This window comes from Martes martes, assembly GCF_963455335.1.
Source record: "Martes martes genome assembly, chromosome: 8".
NCBI lineage: Eukaryota > Metazoa > Chordata > Mammalia > Carnivora > Mustelidae > Martes > Martes martes.
The window spans coordinates 112,326,199-112,347,156 of record NC_137895.1 but is presented as its reverse complement, the minus strand read 5'-3'; the positions used below and the strand labels follow the sequence as shown (position 1 = coordinate 112,347,156).

Here is a 20,958-nt window from a genome sequence, read left to right as displayed (position 1 = left end):
CTGGCTTGTACAGCAGTTCATACTCACTTGCGCAGTCCTCTTGGGAAATGTGGTTGTTAATACTAATGTCATCCACTGCAATCCCACCAAGATTTCCTTTTCCGATTTCGCCTTCAAAAATCACCTAACAAAATGAGATCATTTTCACAGTATTAAAATGTTCAGTCCCGAGGAGCAGTGTTTACAAATGCTTGTTCAGTTCAATCTATGGCACATAAATTAAATTCATGAGATTTTACCTAAGCACGCGATTTGCTCATCAATCTACATTAACTGCCTGGTGATGGCATAAAACTTCTCCTAACACTCTCTTTTTGTGATTCAAAATTTAAAACTGGGGAGAGCAGCGAAGAAAAGGAATGGTCATTGTGACAGCCCCAAAATAGATTATAAAGTAGTATTCTCCCCTCTTTTGCAGCAAATTGGTTCTATTCCTGTAATCTTGGAGCGTGAAAAATGCTACTGAGAGTAAAATCACCACAGCAAAATCCCAGGTTTGGGAAACAGCTGAAATAATAACTGGCATAATTCCCGCATCTCATTTATATAATTTCCAAAATATCATGCCCATCTCCTGTCTCCCTGAAGGAGCTGCCCTCCCACCTGGGGAAGACCACACACCTGGTAAAGTTTCAGAGACTTGTGGAGAAGCACCCGCCCTTCCTTCCAGTGGTCTCCTTGGTGTCCGATGGCCATCCAGACCAACTGATCGTACTCCTCTGGCTTCTGGTAGTGCAGCTTGACCCGCAGCGTGCCCACATGCGAACCGGACATGTGATACCAGAAGGTCATGCAGTGGGCGGAGTTCTGGGAATAAACCACGGGGCTCACCAGACGAGCCACTTTGCCCTTCTGGTTTTCATCCGCCTGGGAGTAGATGAAGTTGCCATCACCTGCTGTGACAAAAACCCAGGTTAGGGGGAGTGGCCACATTAACGACTTCTTCATCTCTTCTTTCAAGTTCCACGACTCCAACCTTCTCTCCGGGGCTGAGCACCAAGAACGCAAATATGCAGTGGGAAGGGAAGGGTGTGCGGTTTTGGAGGAACCTCTTTGGCACCTAAGATTGTGCTCCAAGCCTCCCTGAGTAGGTGCTGGATGGGGAGAGGACTGTGAAACAACACCAATTCGGCCACTCCGGATTTGGAAGGCATCATCCCATGGCCATGGGCAAGGACTTCCATTGGCATTTGCCTCATCGCAAGCATATTGAAAGCAGAGGGAAGACCTATTTTTCCGGCAAAATTTTAAATAGTTTCAGCAGCACGGATCCGAACACAGACACGACATGGAATAATTTAGATATTTTCTTATTTATCATGTGAGCTGGGTGATGATACTTCGCTAACTATAACTGCCTGATAGTACTAACATTGCAGTTTTTCCAAATCATCTAGTGATTTCCTTTTCCCCCACAATTTCACGTGTTTTTTCCCTAGCATATTTAAATGGCTTATAAATTCCTTACATGTACTTGAGAGTTTGACTCTCAGCTACAAGTCTCACTCCTGTTTGATGTGGGCTTCTGGTTCAAGAAGAGGCAAGGTTGCATTTTTAAGGCTTATTAGAATGTGCCATTTTGGCGATGCAGATCCTTGCCGAGCTGCAAGGACTTACTCTTGGCTTTGCTTTTAATTACCCCCCGTGGGAACATTTCCTCCTGCCACCACCTGGTCTACACACACAACTCATGTTTCACTGTTTGCTCTGTAAATAGAAATGCCTACTGTAATGCCTCACCTGAGGTAAGTGTGAATGTGATGCTTGGGCCTCAGTGGGCAGCGGGATGTTTTGTTTGCTGCCCAAGGGGTTTGCGTGTTTGTAAGATCCTTTTCCCCCATGTACATGTGGGCTCGTCCTTGTATCTTCTTGCCTGTGTCCACGGTGTCCGGATGGAAGTGGGGGTGTGAGCCTTCAGCTCAAGTCATGATCCCAGCATTCTGGGATCAAGCCCCACATCGGGCTCTCTGCTCAGCGGGGAGCCTGCTTCTTCCTCTCTCTCTACCTGCCTCTCTGCCTACTTGTGACCTCTCTCTGTCAAATAAATAAATAAAATCTTTAAAAAGAAAAGAAAAGAAAAGAAAACCAACGGGTGGAATAATGAAAGGAGGGTGGAAATAAAATTCACAGCTCCAGCAGCACGTTTGACACGGTCTTTACAGAGCGCCCCCTCGTGGCCACGTGGACCCAGCTGCTCTTGCGGTTTGCTTTCTCCCACTATTTTACCAAGTGGTGGTTCCCTAACCGTGTGACAGTGCCGTCTCACTGAGGCGAGTAGGGTCCAGGTCCACCATTATTAGGGAAAAATCCTGAAGTTGGAGATGCTGCAAATAGAGGGCACATGGAGGGAGCCCATGACGTTTATTTTGGCTCATCGGAGAACAGGTGGTTGAAAGGAGGAGGAAACCAGTCTTGGATGGAGGGAGGAAGATTGCCTGGGAAATCTCTCCCGGCCTCCGCCATGACACCACTGGGGTCTTTGAAAAACATGCTCATGTCACTCCTCAGCTCGAAGCTTGTTGGTGGCTCCCCACTACCCTTAGCCTAGCCACACTTTGTCACATGGCACCCGAGGCTGTACCGCCCCCCCTCCCATATAGCTAATCGCTTCACAGAGGAGCCTGTCCCCCACGCCCCCTGCAATCCCTCTTCCATGTCCGCACATGCCATTCCTAGCCCAGACTCTCTGGGACACAATTGCTTTCTCTGAGCTGCCATGTTGTCTTTCCCATCACCATTCACTTCCACCTGGGACCCCCACCCCCTGCATGGTAATCATTTCCCACCTGTAACCAGACTGTGAACTCCTCAGAGCTGCCGCCCCCCACCCCCCTTTATTTCCACATCTCCAGTTCAGCATGTACCAAGTAATAGGGCTCCTCAAAGAACACTTGTTCAGCGAACCAGGGAAGATGCTGGGTTTCAGGAATCCTCTGGAAGGAGGTGCATAGCTTCCCTCTTACAAGTCAAGTGCAGAAAACCAAGTGGGATTCCTTCCAATAAATTCCAAATTGGACAGCAGGATATTTTACCTAGATGGCGTTAATTTAAAGAAGGCTCCATGTCTGATCTGCAAAATGTGGAACACCGTCTAACGTCTGTCTGTGTGCATGTGAGAGGCCCTTTTTATCTAGTTTCTTTACGTTAACAAGTCCCTGCCTTTCAGATGTAGGGCTCACCCCCCTCTCTCAGCAAATGCTCGTGTTTCCAGGGCCGTGGGAGGCTTTTTCTCATCAGAGCAGACCTGGCACCACAGCCAAGTAAATCTGGGTGTCTGGGAGAACAAAAGAGACAAATGCTTCTGAAGGAATCACACTTCTCAGCTGCTCCTCTAAGACAAGCCCTCCTTTTCTGATACTTCAACTCATAAAGCGTTGATATTTTTCCTTTCAGAGGTTTTATCACAGTTCTGGGTCAGGAACTCTGTCTTCATTTTCTCAATTAGCACTTTACTTCTGCAAGCCTTTTAGCTTTTGTCTCTGGCTAACATAGCTTTTAACCTCCTTTGAATGTCAGATCCTACTGAGCCATTTTGCTTCACTTTGCATCAATTTTTCCACCATTACTGCCTTCATTTTGGCTAATTGCATTTGGTTAATTTGATGCCATTTATATGTACAGTGCCATTTACAGTCAAAGTATTTTAAGTTTTCTAAAACTGCTTGTCTTAAGATTCAATTGAAAGTGTCTCAGAATTGAAGGAGTCCAATTTTATCCAATTTCCTTGTCATTCTCATTAGGCAAAGAGGTGGCTGTGGTGGAAGGAGGCCAATTCAACCTACTTAATGGTTATATTCACTGGGGGAAAAGAAAAGTGAATGACAAAATGGGAAAGGCATGAAGTGCCCTCTGCCCATCCATTGGCCCACTGACCCACTCATCCAAAGCCCCAGCATGAGGGAATTTTGCTTAATGAGATTTCTCAGCATCAGCAAACGGCCCTCCAGGGTATCGTTTGGGAAGCCACCTCTCGAGCGAACAGTCCTGTAAGTTTCACTGAGTCGGAGAGAAGTGCGATGGTTGAGTGTTTGTGGTGAGCGTGTGGGAGCCTGTGTACGTGTGGGCGTTGTGAGGACAACCACCCGATCTTCAGGCAACATCTCAAGCTGGATGACAAAATGACTAAGGGGAAAGCAAGACAGCGGTAGACAGAGAGTTCACTGGAGTGTCTGTCAGCCTCTAGTGACCGCCCCCTCCACCCCCCAGGCCATCCCTCTGCCACTAAGTAATCCTAGCAGGAAAGTAAGACAGGAGATGGGGCGGGGCAGGGTGAGGTTTCCACCTGCTCTGAAAAAAATGGGCCAGATTTACAATCTTCCTCAAAAGAATAAGAATTCCGCTCCACCTTGTTCCACTTCCACTGCAAGGGTCAAGAGAGAGGGGGCACGAGCCTCACATATTGTTTCTTGAGCTGCAAAACAAATGATATGACATATGCCTGGATTTGCTTCAAAATAATCCAGAGCCAGGGGTGCTCAAGATAAAATAACAGTCCCGTGATTCGGTGCCCCTTGAAGCTGGGTGATATGTGTAGAGAGGGTTCAGGTCACTAAGTCTTCTCTGCTTTTGAATGTATTCAGAATTTCCATGAAAATGGTGCAGGAAAAGTATAAAACAGGTACTTATTCACACATCTTTGCCTAGTGTGCTATTTTTCCAAGAGGCCATCCGCTGCCAGATTTAATCATCCTTGTCTGCTACCCGGCATAGGACCGTCTCTTCTAGGAAAGGAGATCTCGGTAATTCCAGGAAATGAAAGCACGAGTGAATGCTCAGGAGTGTTTTCTAATGCCCCTCATCTCACAGAGCCCAGAAACCCCCCACAGGGACACCTTCTCTATTTCAGAGAAACCGAGGCCGCAGTGAACTCTGCGTTACCTGTGTGATCCTGGATGGGTCCGGTTTTGCTGGTCAGCACGCTCCACTTGAGCTGCACGTGATTGTCGTGTTCCCAGTGACAGAATGTCTTGTGAGAACCCCAGCCAAATTCACAGTTAAAACCATATGTTGGAAACTCTGCAGTGGGTGGAAAGGAAAAATAGAGACAAGCAGAGAAAGACAAATTTAATCATTGAGGTCAGCAAGGCCCTTAATTTGTTCACGAAAGGCACAATTTATATAACTTAACGTCTGGTTGAAAATTCTGGGAAAACCACAAAACCCAGGACTACCAGGAAACTCAAAAGACCCATGGTGATGTCAAAATGTTTGCAAAATCACGTTTCGGATTTTTTTTTTTTTAAATCCAGCTTTAAAAAGATTATGGACTGCCTGTCAAATTGGTTTTACATAAAATTTCCGGGAAGGTTACTTTCCAAGGCAGACATGCTACATGTATAGCATTCTTCCTATGCCCATGATATTTAGTATGAAAGATATTCTGTTCTTGAGGATGAATCATATACACTGATATCCACCAACGAGAAGTATCTTGAGTACTGGCTGATTCATGAACCTCAAAAGTCTAGAAATGTGACTTGGCTGGACGTCTCATTCCGGAGGCTATCTGTATTCTCACCACACTGGGTAATGCTTCTGGTCTTTATGTCAAAGCTCTGAAGCATTCCTTAAGGTTATTTAGTCTCCTGTGCTTTGTATCAGGTCAATTAATTTTAAGGGTAAGTTTCTGCCTTTTTAGTGAATTTTAAAATTTGCATGTAAATTAAAACCTCTGTGCAGGTTCACATAGAGCCCAAGCGTTTTTAAAGAGCTGCCCCCTTAAACATTTCTTTTAATGTTAAAAAAAAAAAAAGTCTCCTTTGGAACTTGAAAAAAAAGTATGAATGGATTCTCCGGAATTATTTGTCTTGTGCGTTCTACAAGGTGTTATTTGATTGTTGTGTTTTTTAAGGCTCTGTAGCTTTATTTTTTATCTTTTACTCTCCCTCGCTTTTTTTTTTTTTTTTTTTTTAGAAGTAGCTTAACTTTTTAAGTATGAAAGAAATGAAATCACTGTGGCTTTGAATCTGTTTTCAGTAAACTGAAGCTAATAATTAAAATAATCCTAAAGATAAAAGTTCTCATGCTTTGGTCAGTCCTACTCCTCCCCCAAAATGAAATTAAACACACAAAGGGACTATTTTCTCTAATGAAGGGAGGTCACTGCTTCTCATTGAGTTTAGGTAGTCCACAAGATGGCAGCATTGAAACGGAGAGAAAGGTGCCTAGGGCATCTTGCCAGTTGATCTTGAACATGTCTCAAAACCATTCGTATGTACAATAAGGGAAGTATAGTACCATAATGCTGTATTAGGATCAGGCTGAGATCAGATCTTGTTTTGATCTTTTCTTTAACTTTGTCCGTGTTTAACACGACAGGGCTTGCTTGCTTCCTTCTGGGAGCCTGGCCGCCATCGCCCCCTCCCCCACGTTAACAATGGTGGGACGGATTTTTGTGGGAAGATTTACTGACTAGATAAAGGATGATTTACTTTGCATGTTTCTTTACCAAGGAACCTTTTGCAAATGCTAATGTGGAATTTTGGAAGGAATGCACCCTATGCATTGTCAAAACGGAGCAGGATGGGTTCTCCCTTCCAGGGACGATAAGACCTCCCAAGGATGAGCAGAGCCAGTTGGGGAAACCCACTCTGGCCAGCCCCATGATGAACTAAGGGGCATACTTTCTGTGAGTGCAGAAGGGTTGTATTTTACAGTTATGGTGTCACTGGAGAGATATATTTCATGTCTCGTCTATCATAACCATGAAATAGGGCTTCTTAAAGCATGAGAAACCCTCTCCAAAATTTACCACTCTTTTACGCAGCAAGATTGAATTATGCAGATGAACTACAGTCTATCGAACAGTGACTGAATGGTTGAGTGACCTTGGATGTCAACACCCAGGAACCTGGAATGTACTGTTGCATAATCTCCTGTTAGGAAATGTTAATATTGGAAAATGTTAATATGTATGTGGTTTTGGGTTTCCTCCTTAAATGTAGTTTATAAGACGTGCATAGGCAGGAGGGCAGTGAGCCATTACAGCACATACATTTCTGGTTGTATTTCTGGCGAATACATTCAATTTATCGTATAGTATAGAAACCACACCATGCATTATTTTGGCTCTAAATATTCTGGTGATATCATAAAATCTAGGAGTTTGGATGTGTTGCTAATGACTAGGGCATAGGATAGCCTTGTTTGAGAGGAGGGTTCAAGCATTTCTGCAGCTGCCCTGAGCGACCGTCCACATTGACCTTCTTGTGTTTTCTCTGATTCTGTGACTTTAACAAGGGGATCTGCTCTAACCTTCTGTATTTTACTGCCCTTTCGTCTCCTTGTCCCGATCATATAATCTATGGCAAGCTTGTTAATTTAGAAGAAATATTCTTCTTTTTTTTTTAATCCATGCCTATGGTCGGGGAGGGGTGTGGAGTGAGAAGATGTTGACAGTTCAGGCCTGGCCAGAAAGGCTACGAGACACATAAAACACCACACATTTACGGGGAGGAGAAAGAAAGAAAGAGAGACAGAAAGAAGAAAGAAGGAGAGAAGCAGAAGAGCAAAGAGGAGAAAGAAAGAGAAAAAAGCAAACCGACGAAGGAAGTAAGTATATAGGACTAGTGACCTTTCAGTCTTCCGAATATTACCCAGGCCCTGTGGCTGCACAATTCTCATTAAATTCATTGGGAATAATCTGGCTAAATCCCTTCTTGACTCTTAAAAATAGCAGGAAACAATATTCTGGAACTTAAAACAAATTTATAGCCGCCGTGCGCCGAGCCCAGCTGCACTCGAGGAACCTATCTTGCCCGCATTTGAATCATTAGCACCGTATATGCACAAGGATTTAATTTTGGAATCTGGTATTCAAAACTTCTTTTGAGGATGTTAACCAGCTTACTCTCAGACAGGTCTTTCAGTCCAATAAGTGGAGGTGCTCAAGCCCTTGCAATCCCGGGTCACGAATCGACCCTCAGCTGCTCTAGGGGTGTTTGAAGATACTCAGAGCATGAGAGATTTCAGCAGGGGAGCTGGCTGGAAAATGCAGGGTTTCTCATCATTTTCTGGGAGAGCATTAACAGGCTTTGATGGGTCTGATCACAACCCAGACAGTATATGAGTATTGTATGCCCACTGAGTTTATGATATTGATAAGAATCCTCAAAAATGAAACCTTAAGACTCAGCTCAAGTCTGTGACGGCTTCAGCAAAGTCAGACTAGATGAAAGTTTAGGGGTCCAATTTGTTGCTTGTAAATATGCCTGAAGAATCTGAAACCTGCAGAGCAGTGTGGATTAAATTATCAGAGCAGTGGGTCCGACCACTGGGTGAACACCTCAAAGCCAGACTTGGCCTTGGACTTGGTACACACGCAAGGCCTCATGAACTGCTCTAAACATGGGCTTAGCCAGAAGGTGACAATGAACAGAACCCCTCCAAGAAGGTCCATTATCCGCAAACACTGGGAGACAGATTCATGACTCAGACAACGGAAAAACAAGAAACCGAGGTGATTTGGAAAGGACTCTGGGCTGACCGTGGAACTCAAAACCAGAGCAGACCCGCTCTCTGGTAAGTCCCGTGGTTTGACATGAACTGGTTCAGATGGTGGTGGCTCTGGGTCTTCCTGGTTCAGGATTTGTCCATCTGTGCTCTGACCACAGCACACCCCACTGGATGGCTGGCCCTTGAACTCATACACCAACCGCATGTGTTCAAGAAGGCATTGCTGACCTTCAACATCCAGGGGGAAATATTTTGGAATCTGGTGTAGACCTTTCTATTGTCTCCAGAGCTGTTGCTCAACTTTCAGTTTTTCAATGATCCCTAGCTCTTTTGATAGGCAAGAAGAGAGAAGAGATGAGGTAAGTTCACTGGCAACTTCAGAAGGGTTTTAATTAACTCTGGCAAGAGAAAAAAACTAATAGGGCAGTTAACACATTTGTCAGGTTACTAGAACTTCAGTTTGTCCCCTCAGCCCTCCTCCCTATCACAGAGGGTTCCAGAGAGCCAGCCGGTGCTACTCTACAGAGAACCACCAAGAAGACCCAGGATCCTCAGGGAAGGCAGGACGCACAGAAGAGGCCGGACTCCTGAGGGTCCATGCAAGGTCATGGCGCAACCTCGAAGGCCCTATCTTCTACCTTGGAAAGATGTCCTTTGGACTACAGTGTTTTCCGAATTTAGGGGAACAGACGCTCTTCTGTTTCACCTTTCGGTCGCTGGGGTGTATGAGGCATGGGGTCACAGGAATTCTGTCAACCTGAGCCCACCACAGGGAAACTCAGGGTTAAGTTCAACCGAAGAGAAGTTTGTTTTGCAGTTTAATAGGTCAATGGTGACAGCGTCCTTTAAGGAAGCATACTAATTAGAGCAGCCCTTTCTCCTTTCTGCCTCGCTGGGCAGTGTCATACTGTTGAGGAAACATTGATATACACCACACGCCCCATTAATAAATGACTGTGGGGGCCAAGGCTCAGTGCGCTACGATAAAGGAAGTGGGAGAAGCTGGAAAACTGACCTGTTCACCTTACTCTAATGATTAACTTGAAAGTATTTAAAAACTCTGATTGCTTGCACTGACGATTTCCCTTCGTGTGTGTCCATGGGGAAGAATTTTACAGAATCCTAACAAAATACAAAAGGTGGGGGGCGGAGGTTACCATTTAACTGCTGCTGGCCCCCAATAAACAGCAAGCCACGGGTCTGAGAAGTCATTAGGCTGTTCTATTAATAAAAGGAGGCGGGGAGGGGTTGTGCTCCCCGGGGCGCCGCTCTCCCCGCGCAGGATCATAGCCATGGTTTCCGGCACCCCCATTTCGTGGCACGCCCACTGGAAACGCTGTTGTCACACTGCCAACTCCGTGGCAGGCAAAACTGACAAACTTTGCCTGTCTCGGTTTTGCAGGATTGTGATGAAAATAAATAGTCAGGCTGCTGCCTGTGAGATTTCCTTCTCCTGGAGTTTGCAAACACAGTCCATGTCCTAGATGTGCTGCGTTAAACAAAGTATGTTACCCAGTTCCTTCCGTCGAGAGCTGGGATTGTCACCATTTGGCAATTACTGATGGAGAAGGAAACCTCATTCCCTGCTGCATATACATGTGGATGAAAGGAAAGCAATATTTATGGCTCATGCTTGGAGACCAGATGCTGCGTGGCATCTCTCTTCTAGGACTTTGGGAGAAACTGAAACCGAGAAGCGCCGCGAAGCGCTGCTTGGGGGTGGGGGGAGGGGAGTGGCACACGTGAAATCTACCCTATTTTGTGTTTTTTATTTTTTTGATACCTGATTGTATGGTGCTGTCTATGATGGTTGGCTTCTCTGTGGTCAGCACAGTGGTACCGCCTGAAAACACACAAAAAAGTAACATACGAAAATCAGAAAGAGGAAGCATTGTGCATAATATGCAGTAAGGAACTGCTGTATGCTCAGGTACATCTGTTCGAGGCAAACCTTCTCCCCAGAAAATCCTTCCTTTAATTCCACCTGTGGAAACCGTTTTACTAAGATTTTACCCACCGCAAGATCAAGCGCGCATAAACCACGATTTGGTACTCAACACATGTATTCCTAAAAGCGTCCAGGCTGTATGGAGGGCTCCAGACTTCGTTCCAAGGGCATTCCCTGGTTCCCCAGGCTAAGCGTGCTAAGCAGTTGGAACCGTGGAAAAGCCAAAGCCTCCACACGTCCTCAGTGACTTGGGAATTAAACTCGACCTAGGCCTCTGAGCTTCAAATAGTTTCCCAAGATCTCAGATGCACGCCTTCAGGGGCGGCGCTGGGCTGCTCCCCACAGTCTGTTTGGAAAACTGAAGCTTCACGTGGGTGGCAGGAGTTCCCCCTTTCTTTAGCAGCTGAAGTGGTTTGTTTTTCCCAAGGACAAATATTCTGCCCAGCATGTGATTTGGAGAAGCTGCGGGAAAAGGCAGGAGCAGAAACGCTGCGTCACAGGTCCAGAGCCCTGGAAGATGGTGCAGATGACCTCCTGAACTGAGTCAGCGTCCAATCCGCTGGGGTTGACTTTGGGATTCCGGGCGAAGGAAACATGTGACATTTCAGCGTCACCCTCTTTTGTACTGCATCTTGGTGCTTCTGTTTTCTGCTCCTCTTCATTAAACCTCGGTTTTTGTTTTGTTTTGTTTTTTAAGATTTTGTTTATTTGACAGAGAGAGAGAGAGCACAAGCAGGGGGAGAGGGAAAGGCAGGCTCCCCACCAAGCATGGAGCCTGATGCAGGGCTGGATCCCAGGACCCCGGGATCATGACCTGAGCCGAAGGCAGACGCTTAACCCACTGAGCCCCCCCGGGTGCCCCTAAACCTCTGTTGTAAGGTAGTGTGTTTTTGAACTTGCCAACCATAAGAATCACCTGAGAACCTGCTGAAGCTGTAGTTGCCAATCCGCTAATCCTCCTCAGACCTCACCGAACCAGCATCTCCAGAGGTAAGGCCTTGAAATCACTACATGTGTGAGACACTGGCTTGCTGTTTATTACTCAGGTGTTTGAGAAAAGCCATTTTTCCTTTTGTGTGTCTGGTATGGTCAGAGAGCGTGTATTTGTTGCCCCAAGAGATAAGGCTCTGGGCGGATTCAGGGGCAGGCCAAGGGGTGGGCTCATGCGAATCATGGAGAGTTTTGGAGGCGGTTCTCAGGTGTCAACGTACACCTTCCAGTAGTATCGCTCAGTCAAGCTCTGTGATCATTTCTATTCTGCCCAGGCCCCGCAGCTTCCACAGATCAGAAATCATCCCGATCGTGAATCAGAGAGCCGTAAAATCATGTTCTTGGGATGGTGTGAAGAGTTTGGAGCTAATCGACTGCAGTACCAAGTCATGTTATCCTTGGTCTCCCCGTAAATATGCTGGATGAGCGGTCACAGGTGTGTGTGGCCTCCGTGAGGCAGGCACTAGGAAGAAGGAATTTTATATATTATGGGTTAAGAAGGTGAATCTATAATGGCAGAATTGGAGGGAGGCCAGAATACATTAGCGTTCTGTTCCCAGTGGTCTTAGGGGAGAAAGACTCAAGGTGAAAATTCACTTTTTTAAAACCGATATGCATTATCAGTTTTGTTATAGGTTGGAAGCCAAATTCTGCTGTTGAGTACACACAGCTCCAATGTGAAATTTGGCCTCCTGGTGCCTTTGAAACCAATTGTATTATCTAATGACTTCAAAGGCATTTGCAAATGAGTAACTTCAGGGGTGAATTTTCACCTTGGCAAGCAAGTACGGGAGTGCGCAATCTCTCCTCATTTCCATGCATTTGGTACAGTTCACCTGGAATTCACTGTTGTTTGTAAGTAACGAGCATATTGCTAAAGTACTTATTTCCCACTATATTCAAAGCGTTACCCCAGGAGGAGAGATTGAAGTGACGCCATCTGCGTGAAGGAACCAATCACCGTGCGAGAGAGCATTCATCCTGATTTTTACCTTCTCTCTGCTCAAGGTTAAAGTGAGGATGCTTTCACTTTGGCTCCGTTATACTCAACATGCCCAGTTTGAGGCTTTGACGGTAAAGGCTGTGACAGAAGGAGCAAGGAAGGTGCAGAGCTGTGCCTGTGCCTAGGACGTGAGCTGTTCCTATGCGAGAGGATATCTGGATGATGGGAGGCTTCTGCTTCCCACAAAAACGTCTACATATGAGCACACCCTTTCTCAGGGAAGGATAACCCATATCTCCATAAAACAAAATAAGTAAACAAAAACAAAGACAAAAACAAAACCCAAGTTGGCCGTTAATGCAATAAGTGAAGTTGACACATGAGATTCCTACTGAAATCACCTCTTCTTGATGGGGCAGGGAGCGGGTAATAACAACACTTCTGGAAGTTCCTAATATATGTATGTACTTATAGATATTGAGACAAATGGGCTGACTTGAGAAAATGGCTTTTCTTTTTTTTGCCATGGTAATATGAAAAAAAAAATTAGAACTTTTTTCAGTGTAACCAATAAATGATTTTAAATGCTGTAGATAAACTATAAACTTGTAACTCTTAGAAGACTGTCAGTGTTTCCACTATAAACGACCCATTTTCTGTGGTGTGTTACTCATTGCCGTACATAATTTGCTCCAGGCTAACATACTTGCCCTGTTTCATTCAAAGGCTTTAGTTTCAATTGATTCAGTCATGAACTGATGCAAAAATAAGAAGGTTGGTTGTTCTGAAACGAGGAGTAAATCTAAGGCTTTGTTTCTAATCAATATTAACTGACCACTTTAGGGTTTATAAAGAAAGAACCCTCTCCACAACAGGGCAATTGAAAGGGTATACTGTGATGAGTATAGTCGTTCCTTTTTAGGAGGAATTTCACTACGGATGTGTGATGGGGTCCACGAAAGGCCTGAGGTCTGTGGCAGGGTGTTTACAAGCAATCCTGGGAAGGTTCCACAGGACCTGGTTCATAGAATGGTACTCTGTTCTTAACACCAGCTGTAGGGGTTTCAGCTTGAACTTGACATCTCACAAAGAAAATGCCTCTGCATTAATTATTTTTTCTGGCTTGTGGCTACTTACATACAGGATTTGTTTTCAGAAGCCCATGGTAACATTTATTGGCCCTATGACTGTAAGCGATTATCCTGGAAATTTGGAGGGGGGAAGCCTTAGAAGCTGGGATTTAAATGGAAACCCGGTTCATGGTACAACATTTCTGAGCTCGATTTGACCCCATTCTATCTGAGAGTGGAGCTCTCTCGTTCCTTCAGAAGAGAGCTTTTGAAGTAATTGGAAATGTACGGTGGGACGTTTCCTTGCAGATTTTATATTAATGCGTTAGCCAATAACATGGCACTCTTATGAAGTTAGATGGGAACGCCTTCAGTTTCGCCCATGGAAATTAATTATGTGGGCTCTCTGAGTCCTTTCTGGGTAAAAATACAGACCTGCAGCCAAGGGCTCATGTTTAATGTAAAATGAGAGTCAGATGCTAGATGAAACTGCATTTTGACCCGGGTGGCAGTAAAGGTCCCACAGTGCCTTTGGCCACAATCGGGTGAAAATCCTACTGCCTTGGCGCATTTCCAACTGGTACAATCCCATTTCCCCCCCTTGTCTAATATTTCCTCTGCCATTCCAAGGAGAAGAGAAGGTCACTTTCGAGCTCTCAAGGTTTTAGAATGTTACGGAGTAATACCCTAAATTAATTAGTGAGGTATTTGGCACACACCATCCCTGATACATTTGCTAGTTGTTCCTGATGTGAAATAAGAACTAATTCTGCCTTTGTAGGTTTTAATGTAACAGGATTTACAAAATCCCCACTTAAAAGCTGCATTTCAAATAGAAGCCCAATTTCATCAATTCGTTGGGTAAAAGTTCCACTCGAAACATTTCACCCTGGTTAGAAAATGAAAAGAAACATTCTAAAGTGTGTGGTTAGTATGGGTCATGCATGTGTTATGAGGGTGGGGGTTTGAAGATAAAGATGAGTCGTGCATATTTAGCCATGGTGGAGAAATTCTTATTCGATTAAGACCATCCTAGCCTCTGGCTCTGGAAACGGGTCAAATTATTGTTTTGAATGGTGGTGGCAGGACAGCAGGAGGGAAGGAAGATAGCTCTGCAGCTCTGCCACCCCCCGGACTCCGGCCATGGTCACAGCCAGGAGGAGTTACGTGAACACACACACACACACACACACACACACACACACACACAAACACACACACGCACTAGCCGGTCTCAACCCCAACATGACTGAAATGGCACAGCAATGAGATGAGGATGGTTTCTGCACCTGTGAGCTGGAAGTCATCACCTGTGCCGCTGTGGCAGTTGGCCTGGTCGTCATCACATTCATCCACCAGGTTCCCGTTGGGAGTGGTTGGTCCAGCTGTAGGTGCTGAAACGAGATCCAAGGATTATGATCTCACACCTCTGCAATGTACTCGCAGGGCTCTGGCTAGGGAATCCGCTAACGCCTTTGCAGAAAACTCTAATCCATGGTAAGAAGGCCAGGAGCATGGCTTGACTCTCTTTCAGGCACTAAATATACTTGGATTTGGCAGAATGCATTGGGGACTGCTTTGTTTTGGTATTTGATCACTATCTGCCGAGGAGAGTTGGCAGCCCTAGCATTTTATACATTGTTATCTACATAAACATCCTTTTTCTGAAAAGTGCTTGGGTTCTCTCACTGGTTATTTATTCATGACCCTGGAATTGAGAACTTTGATGATAGAGATCCTGCTTCAAATGTTTCTCCTTTCATTTTCAATGTGCTAGAGAACTCTCTTGTCATGAATTCTTTTACATTCTTAGGATTTGCTAAGTTTGCTAAGTTGGTATTATAATTTTTCCCCAAAAGAGAGTCTCAAGATTCTCTTTTAGGACAATACTGTTCTTTATTTTTTTTTAATTAGATTTAATCCATTTCCCTTCAAGTAAGCTTCACAACTTGGGACCCCCCTCTCGGGGGCAGGTGTTTGAGAGGAGTTGTCTTAGATATCCTGGGGTCATTTTCCCTGAACTCCCTAGGGGATTGCATTCCAACCCTGGCAGGTAGTCCTGTATCTTTGAGCTTGTAGTTGAAAAGTAGCCAACATTAATCAAAGACGGCTTTTGAAGTTCTTTAAATTTAGTTTGGTCTATTATTTTTCAGCCTGTTACTCATTCTTGCAATCTGTTTAATATTTTACAGTTTTCGGCATTACATTTCACTTTACAAGACTCGAGATAAGGTCCAGCTCTCTTGATGTCTGAGAACCAGACAAGACACTGGGACTGGGGCGGGGGTGCTATTCTCTGAGAGCTTCCGGCCAGTAGGACTGTATTGGTAACTGCTTCTTTCTCAATAAAAATTTGATACTCTTTGTAATTGTGCTTAATTACTGAGCAGAGTTATGACAAATATAGAAACGTAGCTAGTTTCAACTTCCCTAACTGCCCAGGACACACACCAATAATAACAAGGGAGAATGTGCGCCCCGTCCAGGTGTACAATGTAGACTTTGTACAGTGCCTACGCACACATTCTGGACTCCACTTGTCACTATCACTGAATCAAGAGAACCCTTCCTGGAGGTCCAGATGCTCGTGACACTTTCAAGTATTTAAAACTCTCTATTCATCTTTCTTATGGTATTTATCGAGAAGGAGTTCCTCATTGGAAAAGGCCCAGGGTAGGACATGGTTTAAACTGAAAAAGTAGAAAGTGAATAATCTTAATATCCCAATTTTACTACTTGAATATATTTTTTCTTCTGTGGTTCTCTAATTATTTCTCGTAAATGCTAGCCCAATGTAGGATGGACATATGTGTGCAAGGCTGAGTTGTAACCCCCTGTCTTTCTCTGTCCCTCTAGGTATCTTCTGGAGCGTAAGGCATGGAGTAGATATTTACTAAGGGCCTGTTAATCATTTTAAGGAATTAAAAAAAAAAAAAAAAGAAAACCACTCTTTTCACCAGTTGTGTCAAAAAGGTTTGACGTTACTTTCCCCGGATGTTGGCTTCTCCTGTGGCTCCGGGCAACTTCCTCACTTTTGTGAGCGCTTGGAAACATCTGCGACAAAATCTCTTCACCAACCATTTCTACCTCACTACAAGAGTTGACACTGGCAAACTGCCACCAGCCTCAGTCTTTTCAACCAACGATTCATTCCACCTCTTAAATCAGTGTTGCCTTCCAGAATCCAGGCTAACGACCTGCACCACAGTGGCAGACTCCCTTTTGCAGATGAGCACATTTCTCAACCAGTGGAATGAACATGTCTGCAATTGGTTTGATCTGCCTGTCCCTTCTCTTTCTCGCTACCTTTGCCGAAGTCCTGGCACATAGTCATTCTTAGTCTGTGTTGATAGTGACTGGATAGTTCAGAGGTCTGAGACATGACTCCAGATATAGAAACAACTACACAATAAAGAATGGGAGATAATGGCCTGCTTTAAAATAAATACATACAAAAGTAGCTATGAATTATTCACTAGGATGGTGATTTATAGCTTGAGATTCTCTAGTGCATAAGCAAAGTTTTATGATGTTTAATGTGCTCAAGAATGTAATTATATTTGGGAAGCTCAAAACACAAATAATTTTGAAACCACGAGAAGGTGATATTAAAAAGCATTCTTCAAAACAACCATGAGCATATGCTCAGTTGATTAACATCTGGGAACCAACAATAGCCATCCTCAGAGCTAACCTGAAGAAAGACCTTTATGGGGATGGAAAAGTTGGTTACTCATTGATGCTCAAATCTAAGGCAGATGGGAATTCTAATGCACAAAAGCATTCGATGGTACAATAAACAAACATGGCATCATTTTTTTTTCAAACATTCCTCTTATTTATTATGTGATAAAAAGGCAGAGCTGTGTGTAGTTCCAAGGTCAGTGTGTGAAATGAATTTGTCCTTGGTATGACTTTCATATGATAAATTTATGCAGTAATATCCTTGAACGGATCCCAGTGCCCATTCAGACATATTATCTCATGTAAAGTTTTGTTTCTCTGCAGCAGTCTGAGAAATTCATTCAGGGTAATGCTGCTATTTCAGTCTGCCAAATGCCCCTTCCCACTAGGATGTGATGGTCGTTACCACCAGACAGAAACTTGAATCAGACATAGATGGCTGAACGAGACTGAAAAAGTCAAAAGAACTGGTGGTTTCCAGGCGTCGAGGGCAAACTGCCTAATGGGTGGGGGAGTTTACTTTGGAGTGATGGGAGTATCTTGGAACTAGATAGAACAATGTCTTGGTTGCATAAATAATTGTGAATGTATTAAATGCCCCTGAATTGTTCACTTAAAAATGATCAATTTCCTATTATGTGAATTTCATCTGAATAAATATTTTTTTAAAAAGTCAAAGGAGGCAACTCACAGAACCTGAGGAGAGTTCTGCGAACAACCAAAACAAGGCACTGTGTTGCGTGGAGTGTGCTGAAATGTTGAGCCTCCCGGACTGGCAGACCCAGAGGCAGGATCACCCGGGGGAAAAACTAGCCATTTGCAGCAGTACCCTCAGGGGCATAAATGCATGAAGAAAGAAATTTAAAAACTGGGGAACTAGAAGAGACTCTGGGAATTGTAATTACCTTCCAGTTCACAGCCCAGCAGCTCCATCCGCAGCCCTAGTCCTCCATGAGTGGCTCTCTCAGGGTAGATCCTGATGAATCGTGTGGAAAGAGGTGGAAACGTCCGCAGCTCAGGTGTATCGTAGTTGTTGTTGCCTTCAAAAGACTGTGAAGTGTGAGAAACGCCATTACTGATAAAACCTCCCTTTCGGCAGAAAAGTCCCCCCTTCAGGACTCTTAATAAGGCAGAGAAATAGACTCCATCCCACCGCTTCATAAATGGCCGACACCTCTTTTACAAATGAGGAAGTGGAAAAAAAGCCAACAATTAAACCTTCTCCCAGAAGTGACAGGTGTCATTTCTCAGAAACTTCGGAGCACACATGGAGGCTATCCCAGAAGCTGAGGATTTAATGAGACACGTTTTCAATGACATGCTGATGTGCCTGTGACACTTCCACCACTTCCTTGAGGTGGAGGAAGACAACTCAGGAAGGGAAGCTGCCATTTTGCTGTAATAGACAGCACATTTCCAACAACGACTCCCGTTACATCCTCTTAAAGGAGCAGGTCCTAGTTTTGCGAAGACCCATAGAAGGGATTAAACTCCTGAAGTCGGAGATATTAAATTTAATGTCATGCAAACGCTATCTAGTCAGGAACTGGGGTTATTCCAACCCACTGAAATTGCTATTTACTGAAGCAGTACCACCCGTGGGAGGGAGGCATTTGTATGTAAAAGACCTTCTCATCTCAGGAAGGTAACAAGGGTCCTGACCTTGGAGTGAGGTCCTAAGGGCGGGCTGAACTGCAGTGTAAATGAAGTACATTCCTAACTTGAAGACGCTGTGGCCTTCTTCCGGAGCCAGGCCGCCCATGGCCCGTGCGGTGACTTGATTATTTTAGTTCCCTTTTTACACAGACAGGAAGGTCAAAATCCTTGAGTGGAATCATAAGAAGTTGGAACAATAACTTTTGCAAGAAACAGATAAGACTTCTTACGTCCTCTTCTCTCAACATCATTCTTAATCCTGTCCAGGGTGGGAGGTGGGGAAGGGGGATTAGGAAAATCAAACCACCTTATCATTAAGAGTGTCTTATTATACGCCTCAAACATTGCACAATATTTACAGGTGCAAGGCATTGTTCTAAGTGCTTGAAATAGAAGAATTCATTTAATCTTCAGGACAACTCCATGAGGTAGGTTCTATCATTACGCCCAGCTTACAGGTAAGGCACAGAGAAGTCGAGTACTGTGCCCATGGCTAAATGTATAATAAGTGTCAGAACCAGGATTCAAACCTACATAGTCTTGACTGGTGCCCTTAGAAAGGATCTAGTCTAATCTCATTAAATTCAGGAAACTGAGGTCTATAACCAAGGCAACGTATTTAGTTTTCTTAATGCTTCCTTAAATGTATTGCAGTTTGGACTACCAAACCTAGCAGATCAGATTGAGTGGAGGGCCAGCCCCAGGCCATGTCAGTCAGGAGCAGGGACTATACCCGATGGCTGGGTCAAGATGTTCCAAACCAACAAAAGATGTGATCATTCAGCAGGAGAAATACCAGGGCTAAAGGGGGCACACACGTAAGAGAAGAGAGAACGACTGGGTGGCTGTGACATGACTGGAGGTTCTCTGAGTTCTAGAAGGAAATTAAGCACCCTTTTCCAGTTCAGAAAAGCCTCCAGGAATCTAAAAGGACATGGTTAACATAGCCCCGCTTCTCCCTTTCACGTAAATAATAGTAAATTCACAATTGGGGTTCTGCACTCTTGATGGAACACAGTTGGCTTCCAGTCACTGAGAATCTGACATACGTTATTGTTAGGCCCAATTAAGTGTCGTCAGCGAGGTATAATTATGATGAAAACAACATTGCTACACATGCCTGTTCTGTTGATGTTAACAAAGCTCCAACAATCACAGGAGAAAAGCACTTAGAGTTATGGAATCTGGGCTCTTCTCATTTTAACTCGAATCAAGAATTAGCACAATGTAAAAACATTATAAAAGCTGACGGCAATGAGCTGGGAAGAGTATTAGCGGTGAAGAGCCATATGGAACCGGGCTAAATTTGTTAACATTAGGCTGTTTGTGAAGTATCTTTGCGTCCTTTTACTAATCATGTTTTAGAAGAAAAGGGCTCTGGGGCCTTAGATCCCCTCTCTGCTCCTGAGAAGTCTAGTTAATGCAGAGACTCTGATATACCTTGTCCATTATGTGCTACTGGAGGGTAGGAAGTGAGAAGCAGGTCTTTTCAATCCTTCAAAGTCCTGTTTCATTCATAAACACCGTGCTCACTCTAGTATTACATAAAAGATACCTGGCATTCTACGCAGGTAACCTTCATTTGTAAGCTTAAATATAATACGTTAAATATCGTTATATACGTTATTGCTATATACGTTAAATATAATATGTTAAATATCGTCATACAATTCAGTAATAGGTATGCTCCTAAACTGAAGGTTTTACCTGAGCCCTTTTGCATCTTAAAGATTTTATGTCAGGAGAGGGACATACTAGGAGTCGCAAATTGGGCTCTATGTAAATAATTTAGATGTTTTTGTGGTTTTAGATATCACAGGAAGACGATAATGACGGATAAAATAATATTTGAGGAGAAAAATCTCACATACTCATGAACGGAGTTTTTTGGTTGGAATTGAAAACTGTGTTCTGGCTTAGGGTGGAATTCTGTAAGCAAAGTACTACCCCAGAGCGATAGCTTTAGCTCTGGACTTAATTGCAGACGCGACGAGGCATCTTATCCAAAGCATAAGGCACTTGGTTTTCTTTCTCTCGTGGAACCCTCGTGTGAAGAACAAACTCGTCACAACAGCATTGGCTCCAGGACGCTGCCGATGTGTGGCAGTCTCTCACTTGGTGACCAAGTCAGAAGGCTCACCACTCCTCCGAAGAGATTGGCTCTTAGGGGAACGCCAGTGTCTGATGTTTATTTTACTTTTTCTTTTACCAAA

The 20,958-nt window shown here is 44.2% G+C and overlaps 1 protein-coding gene and 1 long non-coding RNA gene across 3 annotated transcripts in view; one reads left to right on the top strand and one right to left on the bottom strand.

Annotated features, from left to right (window-relative positions):
* The window catches only part of NRP1 (neuropilin 1), a 136,348-nt gene that overhangs the window by 7,255 nt on the left and 108,135 nt on the right, over positions 1-20,958 (bottom strand). The window contains exons 10-15 of one of the 2 annotated variants that reach the window (XM_080810995.1): positions 17,995-18,139; positions 14,695-14,799; positions 10,238-10,297; positions 4,879-5,016; positions 622-893; positions 28-124 (exon numbers count right to left, since the gene is read on the bottom strand). In XM_080810995.1, coding sequence (XP_080667121.1) covers positions 28-124; positions 622-893; positions 4,879-5,016; positions 10,238-10,297; positions 14,695-14,799; positions 17,995-18,139 — 817 coding nt within the window. The remainder of the gene's footprint in view (positions 1-27; positions 125-621; positions 894-4,878; positions 5,017-10,237; positions 10,298-14,694; positions 14,800-17,994; positions 18,140-20,958) is intronic. The other variant, XM_080810996.1, reaches the window with a different exon arrangement.
* LOC308347528 lies at positions 10,939-16,373 on the top strand. The gene is made up of 4 exons (XR_013967251.1): positions 10,939-11,392; positions 11,668-11,828; positions 15,598-15,732; positions 16,262-16,373. It is a non-coding gene; the product is annotated as an uncharacterized lncRNA (long non-coding RNA).